The sequence below is a fragment of the Saimiri boliviensis genome, chromosome 1 (assembly GCF_048565385.1).
Source record: "Saimiri boliviensis isolate mSaiBol1 chromosome 1, mSaiBol1.pri, whole genome shotgun sequence".
Lineage (NCBI taxonomy): Eukaryota > Metazoa > Chordata > Mammalia > Primates > Cebidae > Saimiri > Saimiri boliviensis.
Window position 1 is genome coordinate 66462681 of NC_133449.1, and position 23769 is coordinate 66486449.

The 23769-nt window shown below is 46.1% G+C and overlaps 1 protein-coding gene across 22 annotated transcripts in view; it reads right to left on the reverse strand.

Annotated features, from left to right (window-relative positions):
- DYSF (dysferlin) overlaps positions 1 to 23769 on the reverse strand; it is a 231458-nt gene that overhangs the window by 51296 nt on the left and 156393 nt on the right. For 13 of the 22 annotated variants that reach the window (XM_003922619.4, XM_003922622.4, XM_003922618.4 and 10 more), the window contains 5 exons: positions 22303 to 22404; positions 22023 to 22184; positions 20836 to 21001; positions 20260 to 20336; positions 13921 to 13983 (listed from right to left, as the gene is read on the reverse strand). In XM_003922619.4, the coding sequence (XP_003922668.3) occupies positions 13921 to 13983; positions 20260 to 20336; positions 20836 to 21001; positions 22023 to 22184; positions 22303 to 22404 (570 nt within the window). The remainder of the gene's footprint in view (positions 1 to 13920; positions 13984 to 20259; positions 20337 to 20835; positions 21002 to 22022; positions 22185 to 22302; positions 22405 to 23769) is intronic. The other 9 variants (XM_003922617.4, XM_003922620.4, XM_003922616.4 and 6 more) reach the window with 1 other exon arrangement.

A 23769-nucleotide genomic window follows, 5' to 3' on the forward strand; every position in this document is an offset into this window, starting at 1 on the left:
TTTGACTCCTGTTCCTCATGACCCACCTTCCATCCATCAGTCACTCCTGTTGGCACTACCTGAGTGTATCTTCAGAACCAGACCATTCCATCACTACCACCCAGGTCCAGCCCCATCATCCCTTGCAGTTTTTTAACTGGCCTCCCTGCCTTTACCTTTGCCGTCCTGCTCCCTGAATCCATTCTCAACCCAACAGCCATGTGCATCGGATCCTGTCACCCTCTGTGCAAATCCCTCCAGTGAATTGTCAGCTCGCCCAAAATAAAACTAAAACCCTTATCACAACTTCTGAAGCCTCCTGCGACGGAGCCCCCACACCTCCCTGACCTCACATCCTTGCGCTTTCTTCCTCACTCATGCTGCTGCTACCAACAGGCCTTGCTGGTCCTGAACGCTTTCAGCATCCCCTGTCCTTCCCCTGGCAGGAACTCTGTTCCCCCGATAGATCCCTAAGCCATTTCCTCCCCTCCTTCCTGTCTTGATGCCAGCGCAGCCTCAGTCTCACCCTCGTTATTGGTCATAGTTTAAATCACAACCCCCCCTCAACAATTCCTATTCCCCCTTCGTTGCTTTTTCTCCACAGTGATTATCCCCATCTGATATCCCATAGATTTTATGTAGGTATTAATATTTGTTCATTGTAACTCCTTCTCCATGAAGGCAGAGCCCTTTATCTTTTTTTTTTTTTTTTAAAGAGTCTTTTGAGACAGAGTCTTGCTCTATCACCCAGGCTGCAGTGCAGTGGCACTATCTTGGCTCACTTCAAGTTCTGCCTCCCAGATTCAAGCAATTCTCCTGCCCCAGCCTCCAAAGTAGCTGGAACTATAGGTGTGTGCCTCCACACCCTACTAATTTTTATATTTCTAGTAGAGATGGAGTTTCATCGTGTTGTCCAGGCTGGTCTCAAACTCCTGGTCTCAAAGGATCCACCTGCCTCAGCCTCCCAAAGTATTGGGATTATAGGCATGAGCCACCACGCCCGGCCCCCTTATCTTTTGTAACATCCGTAACCTCAATACGTAGAACATTGCCTGACACATAACTGCAGTTCTGTCAGTATGTGATGGATACGGGAATGCCTAAACAGCAGAATGTGGGAAAACAGTGGGTGATCCTTGGCTTTTATGCTTACAAAGGCTGATATGTGCCATTAAAATGATAGCTTTAAAAGAATGTTTTGTCCAGCCAGTTTTCCCCCATCATAGGCAAAAGAAATGAAAACCTAGAAGGAGAAAGGAAGCAAGAACTAGAGACTCGTGTTGGTTTCTGACAAGGCGTCGCACACCTTGCCTCCAGGTCAGGTCCCAAGTGTATATGGAACAGATCCCTCCATAACTTTGGGGATCCAGCCAGCAGCTGCCACACAGAAGCTGCCAGAGGAATGGGATGTGGGGCAGTTAACTAGAGATGGCTGCATGGGTGTCATGGGAGACAGAGCCTGAGCCCTTGGCATTTCCCGTAGACCCCAGAGTGTCACGGGAGAGCTGCTAAAGGGCTTGAAAGTTAGTGGAGAGAGAGAGAGAGCTGGGAAACCTAGAAGGATCTGGGGGCTGAAACGAGAAGATGCAATGTGGCCTGTGTGCCAGAAATCAGTGGGTCTCTAAATGTCACAGTGGACACATACTGGTGACCAGGACTCCCTCCCTGTGGAGGTCATGACATTATGGAAGCCCAACCCAGAATTGAGCTGCCTCCTGGGGTTAAGGAGGAAGACAGAAAGCCCCAACTGCCTAAGTTTAAACCTAAAATGTTGAAGATTACCGGGATTTTCCTGCCATCAGGAAAAATGTGAGCTCACAGGAGAGATTAAGTTGATTTACAGAAAAATTAAGTTATATTTTTAACACACTCACAGATATGACTTGAGAATATCATTCCTGCTATTTCACTAATCCGGCTTCTGATGGAGTTATTCAAGCCCACATCTCCCTTCTCTTCCCCAGGAAGTCCATGAATAAGTTAGCACACCCAGAAGAAAGAGCCCCACAAAAACACAGGACAGCTATTCCATGTCTGAATTCAGAGGCGCCAAAGCCAACTACCCTCTGACGTTAGTGTAATCCCATATTCCAAAGCTCCAAAAGGGAAATGGTGGTATGTTTTCTCATTCCAAATGTGTTTTTTACCTCATTTTGCAATAGCTGAGCATCCAGTTTTGGAACATGGCAAGGAGGAAAAAGAAACACAAAAGGTTTGACATTTGAAGTGTCACCTCAGGATTTAACAAGAAGTCTGGCCATTAAAACACCACTCCCCCATGCTCAAGGTTCAAGGCCCCTCATTGTGCAGTCAGCCAACCCAGTAAGTCTGATCAAGGCATGGACTGGAAGCCTCTCTAGTTTCAGCTAATGGCCAACATGCAGTTGCTGGGCAGCCAGAACAAAATTAACAGAGATGTTTTTCTCCAGTCTTGATCCAGTCTAATGAGCACCCTAATCCCCCTGAAGACCCAAATCAGTATGGTACATTCCAAATATTTAATCTCCCATTATCATTCAGCAGACCTGACACATTTCGTGAACACGGATAGAAAAACTGGCAACAATAATTCTGACTCGGGAGACGGGGGCAGGTACAGAACTTGTGCCTGCCCAGGATGACCACTTGAATCAAAGAGAAATGTTTCTGGTCAAATCCCTTCGTCACCAAGGTTATAATGTCAAACCTTGGGTCAGTATAGAGAATTATACACCCCACTCTTTTAAAAAATACATGGTTCATTATTGTTTATAATTTTAAGTAGGCCTTTCATGCCTATGTCAACCCAGAGACAGACATCCTAGACTATGCTGAAAGTAATTTCCCTCAGTACAAATCATCATCAAGATAATAATAATATAACAACCCAATACTGGGGTTACTTTAAGACTCAGAGTAGATGTACAAAGATATTCTGTAACCTGTAAAGTTTACCATGATAAATGTTCTTGTTGATATTACCAGTGTCATCAGTTTGATCCCCAGTACGGCTACCCCATAGCTCTACTGGAATCATGGTATAAAGGTTCCTCTAATTCTTTAATGTCCTGAGATTTAAGAAATGAAATATGTACTCATGCACACATGAATACAAACACATATATAACATAAAAGTACTCATGCCTACATGTAGACCAGACAAACCCCCAGACATGCAGATACCCTGACTTCAAACCTACCCCACCCTAAGGATACTAAATCACTCATGCCCCCCAAAGCCACACAGACATATGCCCACAGCCGGCCACCACGTTGATTCAGCAGAACTCTACACACTCATAACAAAAGTGCCTTAATTATTTCCACAAGTGGAACACTGGGCTTTCAACCTCTGGTTGACACTCCCTGTAGTCCAGCCTCCTAGTCTGCGGAGGGGATCATTATTCCGCTTACTCTGACTTCTGGATCAGCAGAGGTGGGAAAGAAGTGAAGACCTTTAACCACAGTGTTGAATTGCTTCCAAAGGCCCAGGGAATCCGTGGGCCTGAAATCCAGTAAAGTCAAACAGACGGCCAGGGGATCTCATCACTTGACTATTGGCCTGCTTCAGATGGGGACTCACAGAGTGTCGGGAAGCTGTGGGGAACCCTAGCTTGCTGGTGCTTTCTCAATTCAGGAGGCTAAGATAGATCCTTGGGGGCCCATGGCTGGGTTCTCTGAGGGCAGCATGACCCCATTCAACTATGCAAAAAGCCTACAGGAATGGAACCTTGCCAGTAGGTGAATGAAGGAAGCCTCCATCAGACTCTTCAAACATATGAAGAAAGCAACAAAACATCACTAATTCAGAATCTGTGATGATTCCAATAGGGCCTGGGCAACATACCTTATCTTTCCTTCTGCTTATGTAGACAGTTTTGCTTAACAAGAGTTCCAACTACTTAAGAGAAAAACTATTTTTGAAGGCCTTCCCAGGACTAAAGAAGCATTCATCAAGCTACAGACACTAATATTAGCTCTCCTAAATTCAATTTTAAGAGGATTTGGGGGGAGCCTACTACGTGCCAAAATCAACCTACTTTCTAGTTACTGTGTGCATTTTTGTACACAAAATCACATTACCTTTCAAGTATTTTATATGTTGAACTTGTTGCTAATTTGCTCTGATTTCCCTGTGTCTTGGTTAATGCAGAGAAGAGTTAAAGATACTAGATGGGTTAATAAGCTTCACCAAGCACACTCAGAGGGCTCTTGTGCTCAGCAGTGAGTGCTGCACCAACTTCCAAGCACTATTTTGACCCAGGCTAGGGAACAGACAGTGCATAGAACTGATAGGGATAGGGAGACATGAAGTTAGACCTCAGAGAGAGTTTCCGATGCTGCAGTTTTCCAAGGGAAACCAAGAATATCCCTCTAGGAAGGGATGAGCGTTTTTTCTCTAGATGGGAAAACAGATCCCTCTCGGACCCGGGGGAAGACCTCTTGGGGCAGGGGTGATGGAGGGGTTATGTCAGGATGAGGCGGAGGCAAGGAGGGCCGGATGGTGGGAGCCAGGGACTCCTCCTCCCTGATGGGGACCTGGAGTTTGCCAGACAAGTTTCACCCAGGCTGTCCCCCCTGCAGTGTGCAGCGAGGAAGGAGGGGTGCACCCCCGAGGAGACCACAGGAATGCCAAGCAGGGAAAAGCTGCCCCGAGCCAAGGGCTCTGGCAACGAGGATCCAATATCGGAGGGTGACTCCAGCCCCCGAAACAGGAGAGACCGTGAAGTATGTGCTCTGCTTCCCAACCAGCAAACACAGCAAATAACCAATTACTCCAAATAGCTAACAGATTTCGGCTCTGATTCCCTCCCCTCGCCTCCCCTGTGCTTTCACTTGTCATTTGATGGGCGATTTGTATTTGCGCTGAGAAAATGAGAGAAAGAATGAGTCACAAAGGAAGGTCCAGATTACACTAGTGACGGGCATCAAACCTCCCTAATCAGAACTAATGGGAGTGGGGGGAGGCCGGGCTGCACTGGCAACACTTCTGAACAGGAGATATTTTTAAAGAAGTACACTTTTGTTACTTTCAAGCACATACAGTAATTCTTGCTAAACCAATATTGCCAAATACATGTCCTTAGGAAACCTACTTTAAGGAAAAGATAAGTGTCTTCCTAATTAGCATATCTGATCCGTACAAAAGTACAGGTAAAACCATGAATGTTACTAAAGTTAAAATCCTACCCTCTTCTAACTCTCAAGTTCAGAGGTGCAACCATGAAGTTCAGGGACAAACTGCCTTGGATGCCTTCTGAAAATGCTTCCCCACTTGGGAGTCACACCCTGTAATTGATTCCTTTGCTCAGAAAACCTTTGCTTCAACATCCCAGAATAAATTGTGTCAGTACTCACGAGCTGCAATAAGGCATCCCACATCCCCCCAAAACCTGGAATTAAGGGAAATAGGGCTCCCCTTGGAGAATCAGACCATGAAATAACTTCATAGTCAGTGAGAGCAAGGAGAGGCAAAATCATCTCAATGGGAAGAATGCCTCCTACACTAAGCCTTAACCATAAGTGGGAAGAACGTATTAATCCAGAGAAAGAGTACATCCATGAAGAAAGGTACTGATCAGGCCTGGAAGAACAGGCAAACAGGAGTAAGGGGTGCTTTCTTCTGGCAGGTGTCCACACCAGCATCACCAGGAGAGAGGGAGCCTAGGCTTAGGAACTAAAGCTGCCCCTACCATTGGAGATGGATGCGTCAGGCTGTCTTGGTCAGCTGCCACTAAAGTTTAAATGACAGAATTCTCTCTCCTCATTCTGATTTCTCATGCTTACCAATCACAATTTGCCTTCCCACTCACTAAGCCTATAGGAAGACAATGGGCTGGACCAGCCACCAAGGTCACATGGCCCAGGTAGGCATATTTCTCATGTAAGTTTAAGCATCTACCTAGGTGTGAGAAAATTGACCCAACAGATGTGTGAACCCACAAGGTTAAGGATTCACTCAGCCCTAAAGTAACATGTTGCCTGGTGGGAAAGGGTCAACTCTCCTTTACTTTAGAAATTCCTACATAGGAGTTCATTGGTAAGGATGGCAGCTCTGGCCTACCCTAGCTAACCCCGACTACCATAACAAACATAGAAAATAAACTCTTCAGCCCAGAACAGCCCCACGTAACTGCCTCTAATCCTAGTTTCCTTCTTCTTTCTCCCACTCTGCTGGATTTCTAACTAGCAAAGCGTAGCTATTGCAAAACTAAACTATTTCCTTCTTCCTTTTGTCTGAGTTTGAGATTAGAAGAGGCCATGAATTTATGGAAAGAATCAAATTGAGCTCCCAGTACTTGACAAGCAAGGACTTCTCTCTGGAAGAATAAACACAAGAGAAAAAGAAGATATTAAGGGCAAAAGAAAGCGAACTGAAGACAAGACAAATGTCTCCCAGTGCTAAAGAGTTGAGTAAAAATCAGAAGAAAACAAATGGCTCGTGGATATTCATAGGAAATCTTAAGAGGAAACTGTAAACAAGAGATTATCGTACACAACCCTGAAGGAGATAAACCTGCATGATGAAAACCATGACTTCAAATGTAAACCTATAATAAAGACAAAGATTTTGAGCAAAATAACAAATTAGACAACCAGAGAACCCTCCAAGTAAGAACACCTAAATTAACAGATAAGACATCTCTAAAATCCATTTTAAATGCATGGCTGAGCGATGAGAACATAAAGAAAATCCTTAAGGGCAAATGAGAAAGGAAAAATCCAGAGAAATAAGGAGTCAAAATGGATACTAACTAGGGGACCCAAAAAGCCACACACTGAACATTTAGTTTTAAGTGAATATGAGTTTATAGTGTCTTCAGACATCTGGTAAAAGTAAAGACATATCCTCTCTAAAAGAATGTAACTTCCACCCAAGCCCCAAAGAATTCTCAGATAAAGTTCCAAGGAACATGAGTTCACAATCAAAAATAGTGAAACACATAAGGAACTAGGCACCATGAGCAAGTGCCAGCTAGAGCTAACCACTTGCAGAATCAGACAACAGAAGTCAGAACAGTCAAAAACAAGGCTTTAAAGAAAAACTGTTTAAAGAAATAAAAGGCATTAAAAATATGTCAAAGGAACAGGAGACCTTCAAAAATAAACACACACAAGCAGACTGGGGAAATAAAACTTTTAGAAAAAAAAAATATAGTACTTAAGACTGAAGACTCAATAAATAGGGTAAAATAGCATATTAGAAACCACTAAAGATTGCGTGAACTAGAAGATATATCTTCAGAAATTAGCCAGAGTACAACCCAAAGAAATAAATAATACAAAAGAAAGTTTAACAGACATAAAGAATAGAGAAGGTCCTTTCTACGTCCAATCAGAGATCCAGAAAGATAGGAGAATGGAAATAAATCTGTAACATTTGAAGAGATAATGGTTGAGAACCACTCAGAACTAATAAAAATAACATCTTTTTAAAATTAAACTAATTTTATTTTATGTTTTCTTTGAAACAGGGTCTCACTCTGTGGACCAGGCTGGAGTACAGTGGCATAATCATGGCTCACTGCAGCCTTAACCTCCTGGGCTCAAGTGATCCTTCTGCCTCAGTTTTTCGAGTAGCTGGGACTACAGGTATGCACCTTAATTTTTTGTATTTTTTGTAGAGATGGGGTTTCGATACATTGCCCAAGCTGGTCTTGAACTCCTGGGCTCAATGATCTGCCTGCCTCCGCCTCCCAAAGTGCAGGCATGAGCCACTGCACCCAGTCAAAACTAAACTTAACTTTAAAATAAATTTTTTTTAAGTCCTCAGATTTAAGAAAACAACAGCACAATGGAAGCCAGAAGAGAATGCTGACAGAAAATAACTGTCAGTGAAACTATTATTTCCAAAAGAGGGGTGAAAAAATATTTTCAGGCAACTAAAAAGTGAGAAAGTTTATAATGAACTGACCCCAATTACAGGAATTTCAATAGGCTCTGCTTCATGAAGAAGATGGCAGATATATAGATATAGATATAGACGGAAATGTGAATATACTAAAAGAAAAAAATGATTACTTAAAACATAGCAATGCTTTTAAAATGTAGGTAAAGAAGATAAAACTAAAATATTGTACAAAAACTCGCAAATTGACAGGTGATTAGAGTTAAAACAGTCTACGTTCCTTGCAATATTCTGAAGAAATATATAAATATCAATTAAATTTAGACTTTGCTAAGTTCAATATGCATGGTAAAATTTCCAAACTAATCACTAAAGAAATAGAAACGATGTATAATTTTGCAACTAAAACAAGGAGGAGGGATGAAAAAAGAGGGAAATTTTTTAATCAAAAAGGGCAGATAGAGATACAAAATAAGCAGGCAGAAATAAATTCAAATATATTAGTAAAGATTGTCAGAATGGAGTAAACACAAACAGAATCTATTTGCTCTTCACAGGAGAGATAGCTAAAACTTAAAGACAGAAAAGTTAAAAGTATAAAGATGGAAAAAGCCATATAAGGAAAATACTAACCAAAAGAAAAGTGGGGTAGTTATATTAACATGAACAAAACAGACGTTAAGAAAAACTCATTAGCAGAGATTTTAAAAGACAGAGATGGGCAGAGGCTTGCTACATATTAAAAGATTCAATTCTCCAGAAAGAAAAAAGAATTCTCTATAAAGAGAAAAAATATATAAAGAGCATCAAATATATATCAAAGTAGGTAGAATTATAAGGAGAAATTGACAAATATCACATCAAAGCAGAATATTTTAATATATATCTCTCTCAGAAATTGATAAACCACACACACACAAATCCAAAGAAATACAGATTTGAATAACAATTAACGACCCTGTTCTAATGCATATCAAATATAAAAGACATTTGGACATACACATTCTTTTTGAGCACTCACAGGACAGTTACAAATGTAAACTAGACCATAAAGCAAGTGTTAGGCCATTTCCAAGTATTATATCATTATACACAGACTACGTTCTCTGGATCATAGAAACCATTCCAGTTAACATAGAAATCAATAACAAAAAGATAACTTAAAATATAAGTCAGTAACTTCCAAAACATATTTTTAGACAATTTAGTTGTCATAAATAAATAATAAAAATCAGAAAATACTCAGAATGGAAAATAACAAAAATATTACTTGTCAAAACCTACGGGATATATAAAGCAGTAGTGAGAGGGAATTTTATAGCCTTAAATGTTTATACAGAAGTTAAAATATAATAAACTCCCCCAAAATAGAAGAAAAGAAAATAGAAGGAATAAAATAGAAGAAAAGAAGTTAATAAATTACAAAATAAGGAAATAATAGAGAAGAGCAATTAAAAATTGATTCTTTGAATAGACTGAAAAAATCTGACAAATTCTGGCAAGAATAAAAAAATATAATCTTGAGAATGAAAGGAGGCATAACTAGATGGAGAAGGAATTTTTTTGAAAAATTAAGAGGTTATTATGAAAAATGTTATACCAATATTTTTAGGAAGCAATAGATAAATCCTATAAAATTTAAATCATCAAAAGTCACTCATATAGAAACAGAAAATCTCAAAGGTCCTATAAACATTTTTAAAAGTTGCATCAGCAATTTAAAATAGTCCGAAAAAGTCTAGACAGTTTTATAAATGAATTTACCAAACATTTAGTCAACAGACAATGCCAGTCTAACGGCTTGCACAACAGAAGTCATTTTATTAGACCAGTATTATCCAGATGCCAAAATCCGAAAATAGTATGAAAAAGAAAAACTTTAAGCCAGTATCATTCCAAAAAATGATGCAAAAAATATTCTAAACTTAATGTTTGCAAACTGAGTCCAACAATGCAGAAAAAAAGATAACATATCAATGATCAGATTACGCTGTTTCAGAAATGCAAGGTTTCTTCAGGACTAATACAGATATACTTATCAGTATATATTAAACTCTCTCAATCTGAAATTCCTGTTATATATATTTTAGATCTCTTGGGTTATCTAATTAACATATATATTAATATATTATATAATTATATATTATATAGTAATGTAATTCACTACATAAACAGGTTAAAGGAGCAAAATTATATGATCACTTCAATGGTGATTAATGATCACTTAAAAAACATTCAATAAAATTTAACAACATTCATGAGAAAACAGCTAACTATAAGGTTCTAACAGGTAACTAGGTTCACCTGATAAATTTCATGCTCAGTGGTAAAACAAAAACATTCATTTTTAAATTATGAGCAGAAAAGAATACTCTCTGTAACCAAGCACATAGAACATTCAACTGAAGGTTCTAGTCAGTGGCAATCAAATAAGAAAATAATTAAAAAGGAAAAGAAATAAAATATAGACAGAAGAGTTAAACTGTGATTAATCACAAATTAAATGATTAAGTCTATAGAAAATCCAGGAGAACTCTCAAGCCAGTATAATTTATAAGAGAGTTTAGCAAAGTTTCTGGATATAAAATCTGTATATGAGACTCAATTTCATTTATATACAAAGCAAAAACTAATTATAAAATGTACCTTAAAAATTTCAAGTAAAAAGAACAATAATGTATAAAATTACTAGAAGTATAAAAGTTGTACTAGACTTTTTTGATAAAATTATAAAAATTAATTAAGTTATCATTAAAGGCCTCAATAAATCGAAAGATATATTATGTCCATGGTTAAAAGATAATATAATAAAAATGTCTGCTTTCCCCAGATCGATCCAGATATTCACTATAACTCTATTACAAATCTCAAATTTTTTTTAAGTTGACAAGCTGATTCTGAAACTGAAGTGGAAAAGCAAAGAACTAGAATAGCAATGGCACTTCTGAAAATGAATAAAGTACTTCCTTATCAGGGACCAAGACTTATTAGAAAGCTATGGCAAATAAGACAGTGAAGTGTTAGCCCAGGAAAAGACAAATAGACCAATCGAACAGAACAGAGAGCCCACAAATAGCCCACACTCATATGGAAACCCGATAAATGTCATCACCGTCATTGTAGATCAATGAGAAAGGACAGGTCATCCTAGTATGATATTAATTCATTGGTTAATTCATGAGTAAAAATCTCTACCTCACAGTGAACACACACACAAAATCAGCTCCAGGTGAAATAAAGACTTAAGTGTGAAAAGCAAAACTTTAGAATTTTTAGAAGAAAATGTAGACAAATATCTCCCTTTAACAGTCTTTTCTAAACAAGAGAGAGAGAGAGAGAAAGAGATTAATAAAACAAGATACCTAGAATATATTTATTAGGAATTCCAGATTGAGAGAGCTTACAAACGACTTGAATCTAGAAATTTAAAAAAACTAATCTATTCTAATATCAGCAGAATTTTTAAAGAGCTGGTTCTTTGGATGGAAAACAACTATAAAATAGATGAAATGATATGAAGCCTAATAAAAAAGGGAAATAACATAAATATATAAAATTAACAATGAGGATGAAAACAGAATAGATACAAAGCTTTTATTATAGTAATACGTACAAATTTATACCAATGTTAACAGGCAGTATCTGGTGACATCTAAGCTACCAAATTGATTGAGGAAGTACAAAATGATCAAAGAATCCCCTCCCAGAAAGTGTGCTGAGCCCAGTTTCACAAATGTGTACAAGACAGTTGCATCCCATACAATTATATAAAATATGCATTCCTGTAAATCTTCTATAATTCAAAACATATAACACCATTTTTAAGAAAAGATGATGGCTCTCCTGTTTATTAGCTAAACCGTAGATACAATTTCACCACCTTTTAAATTACATGATTGTCGGTCATTTTTTTTTATTTTAGGTTTCCTACTATTACACATTTTGCACATAAAGCCAGACTATTGAAATACTTGTATCATATAATTTCCAAATGGCATAATTTAAGTTCATAAACAGTGGCTCTAGTGTATTTTGGGGTCTTTCAGCAACAATAATTCTCATGCCTAGAACGTGTTTAAGAGCACAGAAAGTAGAAGTACACCTGAAAAATATTTAAAAGAACTAGTACAACCCTGATATCAAAGTGTAACAAAGACAACCCAAAAGTAATGCTTATTAATAGAAATGTAAAAATCCTAAGTAGTAGCAAATCTAACTCAATAATATATAATAGATGCTCTACTTAAAACTTCTTAGCCAGGATTAACCAATGCTGTCTGTCCTGTCTGCCCACAATCTGCCTGAGGTCCAGAGCCATCGACTGTCCACAGCTGTTCTAGGATGCCCACTGCGGCTCCAGAAGATGAGCTGGGTGTTTGCCAACAGTTAACTGTGTTTCCCCCCAGACCTGTTTATGCCAGTTGTACTAATATGGTAATTGGATAAACAAATTATATATTCAAAATGCATCAAATTTGAATATGAAAAGGAAGGGCATTGTATCTGTGAAAACTAATTTGAGGTTTTTGTGTTTGGGTGAGGCTGTTTGTTTGCTTGTTTGCTTTTTGCAATAAGGTCTTGATTTGCTACCCAGGCTAGAGTGCAGTGATGCCGTCGCGGCTCACTGCAACCTCATCCTCCAGGGTTCAAGCAATCCTCCCACCTCAGCCTTCAGAGTAGCTGGGACTACAGGCATGTGCCACCACGCCTGGCTAATTTTTGTATTTTCTGTAGAGACGGCTTCACTATGTTGCCACAGCTGATCTCAAACTCCCGGGCTCAAGCAATTTTTCCACCTCGGCCTCAAGTGTTGGCATTATAGGCATGAGCCACCAGACCTGGCTTGCTTTTAATTTTTTTTTTAAATGCTGAAGATCAAGCACAAGTGAGATAACATAAAAGGTGGAAGGGCATCTTGAACTCTGAGGGGACTCTACACTCAGATTTTTTTGGCAAGGATCATTAAGTTCTCATCAAACTTTAATAAACACAAAGCTAAAAATCCTAGATAATACATTTTGGATATGATTTATACCTAAAGGATGACATGACACTCACATGTCACACATCCAAATTCAGAAGGAGGGCTTGGCATGTGTCGAATGATTGGCAAATGAAGTTACATCGCTATGGTTATGGTACATCTGTATGACTTTTAATAAGTCCCTATTTAATCAACTTTTTGAATTAGCCAACCAACTACCTATCTTGATTGCATTGGGTAAGAAGGTTGCAACTGCAGTAAACTGTAATACCATGACCAATTGACCGATTTGGGTTTATCCCAGGAATACAGCACAATTATACAATATATTAACAGACAATGGAAAATAAAATTATCATCTTAATAAATGCAAATGACATTTGATAGAATTAAACTTCCATGCCTTTTTTTTTTTTTTTTTTTTTTAAGACAGAGTCTCACCCTGTTGCCCAGCCTGCAGTGCAACGGCGCAATCTCGGCTCACGAGAGGAGCCCCACTGGCCCTCAGCATGGGACTTCAGGAGCATATGCTGAAGGCTAGACACTAAAGTTGTCTTCCTAGAGGAACCCACAGCCCAGAAAGATGACACCAAGGGAATCTGCTCAGACAAGCAGAAAGAAAGCCCTACCGGGGACATGCAGGAGAAGACTGTTGGTTCAAGCAGCCCTCTTAGCCCAGGAGGGGCCCAGCCAGGGTTCCTGGGTCACACACACCCTTCACGCCTCAGAGAGGAGCACAGAACGTCAGCCTGCCGTCGCCCACAGAGGCTGCTGGGGTCCCCCGCTCCAGAAGTCAGAGTCTAATTGAGATTCCCCTGCCTGCACTGGCCCATGCAGCCCCATCTAAGCCCCAGCCTTCACACAAGTAAATAAGATTAAGGTGAATCCCAGGACGTAGATTTGTTGTTCATTTGTGAGCACCCACTCCACTATGGGTGCTCACAAATGGACAACAAATTTCTCTCAGCCCTCCTTTACAGTGAGGCAAAGACAGGCGACTTTCCTGCTTGGGCTCAGGAAATACCTCCTTTCTTCCCTCCCACTCTCCCTCCTGTTTCCCTCCTAACCACTTTACCCCCAGCCCCACAAGGGAAAAAAAAGAGCCCACAAATAAGTAAACAATACATACATGAGGACTGGATGGAGGAGAAGCCAAGTTAGTGGGGGCCAAGCTCGACAGACCGTCTGCAAGCTACAAATGAAATGTGCCGGTTAGCAACAGGATTAGAGAATCCACTTCAGGGAAGGCAGACAGTCCCCAGGAGGCAGCACTCTCTGACAGGGCACCCTCTGCTCTTCCTCCAGGGCGACCATGCACTTTGAAGTTGGACAAGCCTGGCTCCAACACCTCACCAGGTGTGACTTTGGGCAAGCCCCTGACCTCTCTCAATCAGCATCCTGTCTGGAGAATGGGCACGAAGCCCACCTCACAGGGCAACAGTGAGTATGAATGAGATGAAGGCTGTGCACGCCCAGCACAAGGCAAGGCACGTGGAACGGGTTCAGCCAGTGCCTGACTCTTACCCACTCTCTAACATGCCCTCCCTCCCTCTCCAACATCTGCCTATTTCAGGGACACTCCAACTCCCCAACATCCTAACCGCTGAGCCATACCAACGCTGCTGGGCATGGTTCCTAAGCTAGAGCAGGTTTCTCAGTCTTCTCTCCTCCAGGACAAGAACCAGGGCATCTGTCCTACGCCTTCCCCGAAACCTAACATCAGTGGGGACTTTAGGAGTCTTACAGTCCATCCTCCACTCCATGCTACGAATCACTTTCTGCATCCTTTTCGGAGCATCAGCTCCTTGCCTGCAACCTCCCAGTACTGTGAATCAATATTTTACAAGGTGAATCTCTGGGCTGCAGCCTGAGCAGGGCCTCAGGGCTCGGGGCTGGGAGCAGGGAGACTTGTTCAGAGGCCACTGCGATACTCTAGAAGGGGATGGGGCTCTGGGTGGATGAGTACCAGGCTAGCAGGTGGGCCAGGTGAGAAGACGCGTGCTGGGCAGAGGGAATCACAAGCGCAAAGGTGGAGAGGAAGAAAGAAGCACAGCCCATTCGAGAAAGAGCAAAGGGGTCAGGAGGGCAGGGGCTGGGGGAGGGAGCAGCCAGCTGGGACACAGAGCTGCTAGGGCTGGCCCCTCATCCTCTAAGCCTGGAGCAGGAGGCTCTGGGAGGACTCCAAGGAGCCAAACCCGAGGCTGGCCTGCCTTCCTCAGCAGGAAGATCCTGGAAGACACTCTCCCAATGCCCAGAGAAACCCATGGAAGGTGAAGCCCTGCTGGGCCCTGGAGGGGTGTTTGGGGACCCGGAGCCGTCCCTGCTCTGTGAAGAGACACTGAGGGGGCCCTCGGGACTGTTCAGAGCCAGAAGCACACGCAGGAGGGCAGAAGCAGCCCTGAGTGCCCAGCCAGAGCTGCTGGATGGCCCTGGCGTGCTGGCCACTCCTCATGTGACCCCTAGAATAGACTGGGTGAACTCCGCATGCAACCCCCAGCTGGCCAGAGAGGGGCCTCGCCAGGCAGCAGCTCTGCCCCTCCCATTCGCATCCTGAACCCCACAGAAGCCTTACTGTTATTTTTAATGCAGTTCTTTTTTAGAAAGGTGAGAGGGAAACCGGCAGTTCACCAGAGCAAAATAAAGCTAAACATAGTGCTCCAAAGATCTGGTCCAGCTTCAGAAATTACACGTTCCCCTTTGGGACTCAGGCATAATTTGCCACTCCAGTTCTGGGAGCACGTTCCCACCTTCACGGCATCCCAGAGACTATATCCAGAGCAGCAGGCTCAAAATTAGCCCCAGCCCCAGCACCGGGCAGCCTGGGGCAACCACACACACACCACCTCTACCACATACACACACACCCCATCTCCACCACACATACCACCTCTACTACACACACACACACACACACACCCCACCTCTAACACATGCACACACACACACCTCCTCTACCATACACATCATCTCTAACACATGTACACATCTCCTCTAACACACACACACCTCCCCAACACACACACACACACACACACACACCCCTCTACCACACACATCACCTCTACTCCACATATATACACACACCTCTACCACACACACACCCCCCCACCTCTATCACACACACCCCACCTCTACCACATACACACATACACACACCCCTTTGCCACATAAAACACACACACACAGAGTCCCACTTTCAAGCCTTTGCCCGAGCCCATCTGCCTGCCAGGACAGCGTCCCTGTCCTCCCCTGTTCACCCACCCATCTCAGAGGCCCCTCCCCAGAGAAGCTGCCCTCCTTGCTTAGTGCATGCTGAAGCTGCAGGGCCAGGAGAGTCCAAGAGCTTGGTCTCCTTGTTAACGAAGCATCTCCTCGCTTTGACATCACTCATTTGAGATCTGCCCGACACCCCCTCATCCCTCATCTCTTTGTGACCAGAGTCAGAATTTCCTAAAAGTTATGTCTCTAATTCTTCAACACACACATAATCCCAACCCCCAAAATTCTCCTTCTCTGAGGACTTAGAGGAGCCCCTCTACGCAAGAGTGCTCACTCAGAACGCTAGGCAAGAGCTGCCCTTGCCATACCCAGCTGACTCTGGGGGTATCTCAGGGCCTCCAAGGTGCGATTTCTGGGGGTAGAGCCTCTGGAGCTCACAGACCCTCTACAGGAAATGGGCGGGGTGGCATGCTCTCTGTGTGTTCCTGAATACTGTTTTCCTGCTCCTAATCATAATCATAACACCAAGAACTGCCTTCATAAAAAAACAGACTGGTGAACAAAGACCCTAATTTTACTTTACAGGTAGAAATAAGGTCAGAGACAGAAAGGAAACCCAGAAAGAAGAGGAAAGGATGAGAAGGAAATGTTGGGAGCAGTGCATTCGAACTGTGTGCGGTTGGAGGTAATGCCTATCTTTTCATTATTTTTCTATATTTTCCAAATCTTGTACAATGAACACATATCATATTTATTATGTGAAAAAAAAATGAGTATGTCGTTTTCTGAGGCAGAGAGCTAGATGGAATAAGATACCTCTGTTCTCCCTCTGTAAGGACATACCCAGGTCTGCCCTCAGAAAGGTCAAAGTCAAGGCCATAATTCCTGCATCGCCACCACCAAGCATGCACCCGTGGGAGCTCGTGCACATACCTGCTCCTATCCCCTGCACCATGCACACTCATGTGCACATACCACTCCCAGCCCTAGTCTGCCAGCCCAAAGTCTACACATAGGATGGCCGCACAGACCAAGAACAAGTGGTGGAGTTAGTAAGTGTGAGTGTTTCTCAACCCAACCCTCCTTGCCACCGAGAAGTTTAAAGAGGCCAGACATCCCCCAAGCAGGGCCCCTCTCACCCCTAGAGACAGTCACCAACTTCCGAACCCTGGAAGGCTGGGCACAGACCTGCCTTATGCATATGTTTTGAGTCACCTCCAGAACTGGCCACTCTCGACACATACCAAAATATTTCTAGAAACCTGAGAAACGCTTCGTGGTGAGTACCAGCACATGGCCTGAACTTCAGTCAAGGGTCTCTGGTGACATGTTCTAAATGAGTGGCCAGCTCATCCCAGGACCTGGGCAGATGCTGGTGAGAAGGTTTTGGGAGCAGAGAGAAAGTGTCACTGAGGAAAGACACAGGAAGGGACCAGGATGGCAGGGTGACTCTGGCAAGAGCAGGTTTGAGCTAGGAAGAATCTGAGGACCACAGCCAGGACGTGGTGAGTGCATCCAGCACCAGCTAAGGCTGCATCAACTGTGAGGATGGAACAGGCTGCCGAGAAACACCAGTGGGGCAGACAGGGGCCAGCCAAAATCCAGATTCTGCCCAACCTCTCGTCCCTCCCATCCCCGGACGCCAGGCCTTTCATGCTATCTGTGTTGGGGGAGGAGGGAGAGGAAGAGAGCCCAGCCATAGTTATCTAGCAAACCGCTGGAACTGCACCCAGGGTCAGCTGCCTCCTGGGTTGGCCTTGGAGCGCCTGTTCTCCGGAGTGCCAGGGACAGGGAGGAGAGGCAAGCAAGTGAAAGATTCCCTGGATCAGCCAAATCAGAGGGATGGATCTCAGAGAAAAACGCGGAACTAAGTCAGATAGGGGCTTCCCCAGAGGGCCACGGCCCCCTGGAGACCAGAACTGGTCTCCCTGCTGGGTTTGTGGCTCTTGAGAACAGTTTTGTCTCCTTCACCAGACAGGGAGCTCCACGAGGGAAAGGTCCAAGCCTCCCCCATCAGAGCAAGCCAATGTCATTTCCTCCTCTCCCCACTCCTAGGCCAGGGGAGGCCCAGCCCCTCCCCAGGTGGGCACACCTCCAGGAGCCCCATCCCAGCTCCCACCAGCATTGCTGGTCTGTCCAGCAGCTCCAGCCGGAGCAGCCATGTGCTCTCACAAACAGCGCAGGCCCGGCTCTGGCTCAGACCCCAGCCCCAGTTCCCTCATGTCAACGCCGGGAGGATGGCCAGGCTGGGCCTCCTCATCGTCTGCCTCTGGCTGTGCTTATAGCCAGCAGGACCTAAAATAGTCCCTCTCCATCTGAGTGTGTAGACATTTTGAGGGCAGCACACACAGAACGGAAATCCTGCTGGGCAGGCCCACACTTCCCTGCACAATCTCAGACAGGCCCGTGGAACGGCCAGGAACAGGAGCCAGGAGCAGGCAGCCAGAGTTTGGGGCAAATTATCTGCCTAATTCAGCTATAAACACCCAAGCAGGCCAGAGGCACCAGCACTGAGTTTAGCTAAATTTTACGAAGGGACATCTGAAATTTCCATTTGGGTTTTCCCAGCCAAGAGGGTGGTTCCTCCTCAGATCCAGACAGACAGTGGCCAGAAAATCTGTCCATCCATCCATCAACCCAGGCGCCCATCTACCCACTTGCCCAGACAGACAGACTTCCATTAACATCTCCGCTAAGCAAGGCCTTGGGTTGAGCATTCAGAATACAAGGAGGAAGGAGCCATAGCTGCTGCCCTAAGCTTAGCCCAGGGAATATGCTAACACTGACAGAGAAGTGCAGGCCCTAGAGGAAGCGCAGTGACCCGGTGACCGAAAGACAGGCAAGTCCCGCAGGAGAAGAGGAGGAGCCGGGAAAGACTTCCCTGAAAAAGTGACCACACCTAAGTTAAGTCTTAAAGACTGACCAAGAGATAGCCAAGGAACAGGGGGCAGGGGTCTCCCCAGCAGACAGGCTGGCAGGGCAGAGCCCTGGAGAGCCATAGACGCTAGAGAGATGGAACTCAGGGCTTCTGAGGACTTTTAGCATCCATGCAGCAAGGCTGAGGACACAGGTATGTGCACAGGCCTGGAGGCTCTGCCTCTGGGTGGCCTGGAGGTTGTGGGAGCCCCAGGGTGCCAAGGGTGTGACCAGTATCTTTTAAAGCCCAGAGAGGAGGGTGACAACCTGGAACAGATGGTGAGTTCAAGGCTGGTGCTCACGGTGAAACCTTTTTCCATATCTACTGTGGGAAGAATCAGATGGGCTCAGCCCTAAAGAATCCGGAGCCACTCTGTGGCCCACAGTGGGGGGATGCTACCCCTCGGCACCAGATGCCACACACCTCCTCCCATGCTCTGTGGCCCACAGTGGAGGGATGCTGCCCCTCAGCACCAGATGCCACACACCTCCACCCATGTTCTGTGGCCCACAGTGGGGGGATGCTGCCCCTCGGCACCAGATGCCACACACCTCCTCCCATGTTCTGTGGCCCACAGTAGGGGGATGCTGCCCCTCAGCACCAGATGCCACACACCTCCTCCCATGCTCTGTGGCCCATAGTGGGGGGATGCTGCCCCTTGGCACAAGGTGCCACACACCTCCTCCCATGCTCTGTGGCATTGGCATCCGCATCACCAGCTGGCCCTCGGTTGCTGAGTATGCAGCAAAAGGACGACTCCTACCTCCTCCAGGGCTGGAGACTCTAAAATAATGTCCCCTCCCGCCTCCTGCCTCCTTTTCCCTGCAGGTGGAGGAATGGGGCGAGATGGACTCTTGGCTTGGACACAGCCTTCTCTTTCTAAGCTGTCTCCAAGGAGCCACCAAGCACAAGCCCACAGAACTTCCCCCTAAGAAGGGGCCTGTCCAAGGTAGAGAGATGGAGCTGGAGGACTGCAGAGATGGTCCAGTCACTCCCTGCCCTCCTCCTTCTCTCATTTGCCCCTCTACTCTGACTCTCTGATGACCTCTAGGAGAAAGCCCTCACCATGGCCCTGAGGGTAGAGGGGCCATTTTTCTTATATGCTTTCAAGAAAACGGATTGAGTCTTGCCCAGATGAGCACACCCCACCCTCCTTAGCCAGACCGAAAGCTCCCATTTGGGTCTCTCTGCCATGCGGTGCCCAGCAGCCAGAACCCAGAGGGGGATGTGTACAGGTCCTGTGTGATAATGGAGTGTGGGGGAGGGGGTGGGACGAGACAAGGAATGGAGGGGAAGGGTGACCCAGGCCTCCCCGGAGGACCCCCTTCCTACCTGGATGGGGATGAGGGGCTCCTTGTCATCGATGTCAATGAGCACATCTTCCCCAGGACTGAGGAGGCTCACATCGTCTGCAGAGGAGGGAGGCACCCAGGCCTGAGAGGGGCTCTCTCAAAAGGCTCCCTGTCGCCAGCCCCGGGGCTCAGCCGAGACTCCACAGTCTCTCCACCTCTCTCAGCTGGTTTCCCTCTCTTCCTCCCTCCCAGTAAGTCCCTCTCTTATCTCCACCTCTCCCATCCTCCTTCACGTGCAGCCTTCCCATTCTCTGCCTTCCTCTCCTCACGTTTCTCTCTTCCCTCCCCATATCACCACCTCCCTGCCCTCCCTCTCCCTCCCACTGGCCTCACTTTGAGTCCGTGCCCCTCAGCTCCCACAAGCATCAGTCACCTGCTCCTGGTGCCCCCCACCTAAGGAAGGTGAGGTCCCCACCCTGTGGTCTAGCAGAGCAGAAACCACTTCTCATTCAGGTCTCCATAAGAGAAGGGCTTCAGGATGCATCTCAGCCAGGAAGGGTGGCTGGACCCCGAGGCCCTCCTTCCCTGAGCTCCCCAGCGTCTCCCCTTCCCCTACCTGGGCCGCCCTGTGGGGATGGGCTCTCCGCCGAGTAGGGGTCACACAGGAAGCTCTCCAGGGAGCGGATGGTACACTGGCCCACTACAGGCCGGCGGCCAAACTGGCGGTTATCAATGACCTTGACAGTGATCGGGGGGCAGTAGAGCTCCTCGCTGGGCAGCATCTGGGTGGAGGAGGAAGAACCCATTGGCCTCAGTCCCTCTCTGGGAAGCCTCTAGGTCAGGCCCAAAGAGCAGAAAATGACTGTAAACCGCAGATAATCCCCACAGCCAGAAATCCAAAATGGTAGCTGGCCCGGAGCTGGGCCGTGGAGCGAAGGCACACACCTTTCCATCGGCCCCTTGAACCCTGCCTGCGGAGGCTGGCTCTCCCCCGACAGCGTTACCTTCCACACACATCCCGTTCAGCCTGAACTGAAAGCAAGGCCACGTTCCCCCGCTGGCTGGGGAGGGGCGAGGGGACTTGGCCCCGGACTCCACATGTCTTGCAGACAGTCCCCCCCAAGTGGATACTTGAGAGTTGGCTTACAGACCCAGAGTCTTCCCCACACACACCCCAAAAGCACTTTGAACACAACTTGAAATAATTTATATGCTCTCCTTCAGGGGCGGCTTTGGCTCGGCCAAGAGGAGGCTTCTGTTGACAGCCACTGGGCCTGGAATTTCTACAGCGCTTTCATCTTGCAAACCCTTTTCTTTTCCTCAGACTCGCCTCACTCCGGCCACTAGGTCTAGGCATCCCAGGGCGCTGGAGAGGGCGGGGGGCCCGAGGGCTGTAGGGTGAGCTCCTCTGAGGGGGCCCAGGCTGGGGAGGATGTGGTCCGGAAAGGTTTGGAGGAGTCCTGGAAGGCTGAACCCTAGCAGGGACCTAAGGGCACTCCAGGGGACCAAAACCTGTCCTGAAAGGGAAAGAGCAAGGGGATGGCTCCTGGGGACTTTTGCTGACCCAGAATCTGGGTAGGAGGAGCAGGCTGGCCCCATGTGTGCTACTCACAGGCCTGAACCCTTCCAGTGAGGAGGGCATGAGCACCCCTCCCCACGTTCATGCGACAGTGAGGTGAGAGATGGCATGACCTGCCCTGGCCCCTGCAGGGAACTGGAGCACAAGCCCCAGGCTGTTCGGGGCTGTGTGGAACTTCTAGCCCCCAGGACTCTGGAAGGGGACAGTAGGGAGGTGGTGCTCACCACTTCCATGAAGAGGGTGCAGATGTCAAAGTTGGGGTTCTTCCGGAGGTTCCTGATGACGCAGGACTGCACCGTCTGGCCCCCACACTCTACCACAAGGCTGGGGGAGGAGATGCTGGCTAGCTGGTAGCTCTTCATGTTCCGCAGGCCCCATGCCAGGATCTGGGCACAGACAATGAGGAGAGCAGTTCAGAAGGCCCCAGGCCCCAGGAAAGGCTGGGGCCAGGAAGGGGAAGAGCAGGCTACTCCCAGCCCCCATGCCCAGGCCAGGCCCACCCACCTCAATGGCGGTGCGCTGGAGCGCTGGCTTGATGTTCTGAGGAACCATGTAGATGTTGGCCTCCCTCTGGGGCGGTGGGTAGGGCAGGTCTGTGTCCTCGGACTGCAGCGACCAGCAGGTAGAATGGAGACAAAGGTGGGAGGAAGAGCACGGCAAAGAGACGAGAGAAGGACAGATGGGACAGAAGGAAATGGCAAGCGCAGGAGAAACAGAGAAGCAAAGACAGAAGTGGACCAACAGGGAGGCAGAAACGAGAGCATGAAGTCAGTTTCGGCCAGGCACCATCTTCTCCAGGATCACACCGCCAGCACCTTCACCCAGGGTTCAGGTCACCCTGTTTCAGCTGAATCCCAAGTCACCTCTCCTTCCATGGTGCAGGCTCTGATGCCCCCCTGATCTGCTCAGGGTCTCCCCCTCCCTGACACGCACAAGGGTACACGAGTGTACACACTGTGCACCCCATCCCGGCAGGTCCACCTCAGTCCCTCTGAGTCCCAGAGAGGACACGGGCCTGCCCTCCAACCTGGTTCTCCTGCCTCCTGGCTCAGGCCCTTCCAGGCTATCATCCTTCCACAACTGAGACACCTTCCAGCCCCAAACTCCAAACTGTCACACCTGTCCCCTATGAGGCTAGGACACTTGCACTGTGAGCCAGAAAGAGGAGAATAATTGACCGATGGGAGAAGGGGCTATAAGGGCCCGTCATCCCCAGAACACCAATGCACACCGCTGGGGAGATTTTCTCTCCGCTACAGAGACGAGCAAGTGTGTGTTAATTCTGGCCTACTAGAGGTTTGCCAACAAGACTTTGGCAAGAATCCTCAATGACCACGAAGAACCAGGTGAGGAAGCAAGGCGGGGCAAGGGAGGCAGGTATTTCCTTAGATAGTGAACTGCCAATAACAGCAGTTAGGATCACAGGTGCGAGTCCTAGCTCTACTGCATACGACATTAAATAGATTATTTCATCTCTCTATCACTCAATGCTTTCACCTATAAAATGGTTAGCAAAAGTTGTTGACTTCTAAAGGTTAGGGTGAGGGTTGAAGAAGTTAATACCCGTATAACATTTAGAGGAGTGCCTGTTCATGTAAACCTTCAACAGGACGATTTTGACGATTAGAGAAAGATGTGCTTTTCTTAAGACTCTTTACTTCCATGTCAGAAAATCATCATATTTTCTGAGTTTATTAGAACAAGACACTTTACTGCCACCTATTGGGAAATTGTTATAATAAATGCACATATATAGTGCTCGTGCTAGAACTTGCACCCCATTAGACACAATGTCCTTGTGCAGTGCCCAACCTGCACATCCATACGTGGAGGGCCTGACACTCAGGAATGTTAACTATATTAAAAGAACTGTGATGGACACCTTACAGAGCTTGCCTCATGTAATCTCATTTATTAAACAATGGAATCACTGGATTCATTCTCCAAGTGACTTGCGTTGGGTTCCTGTGC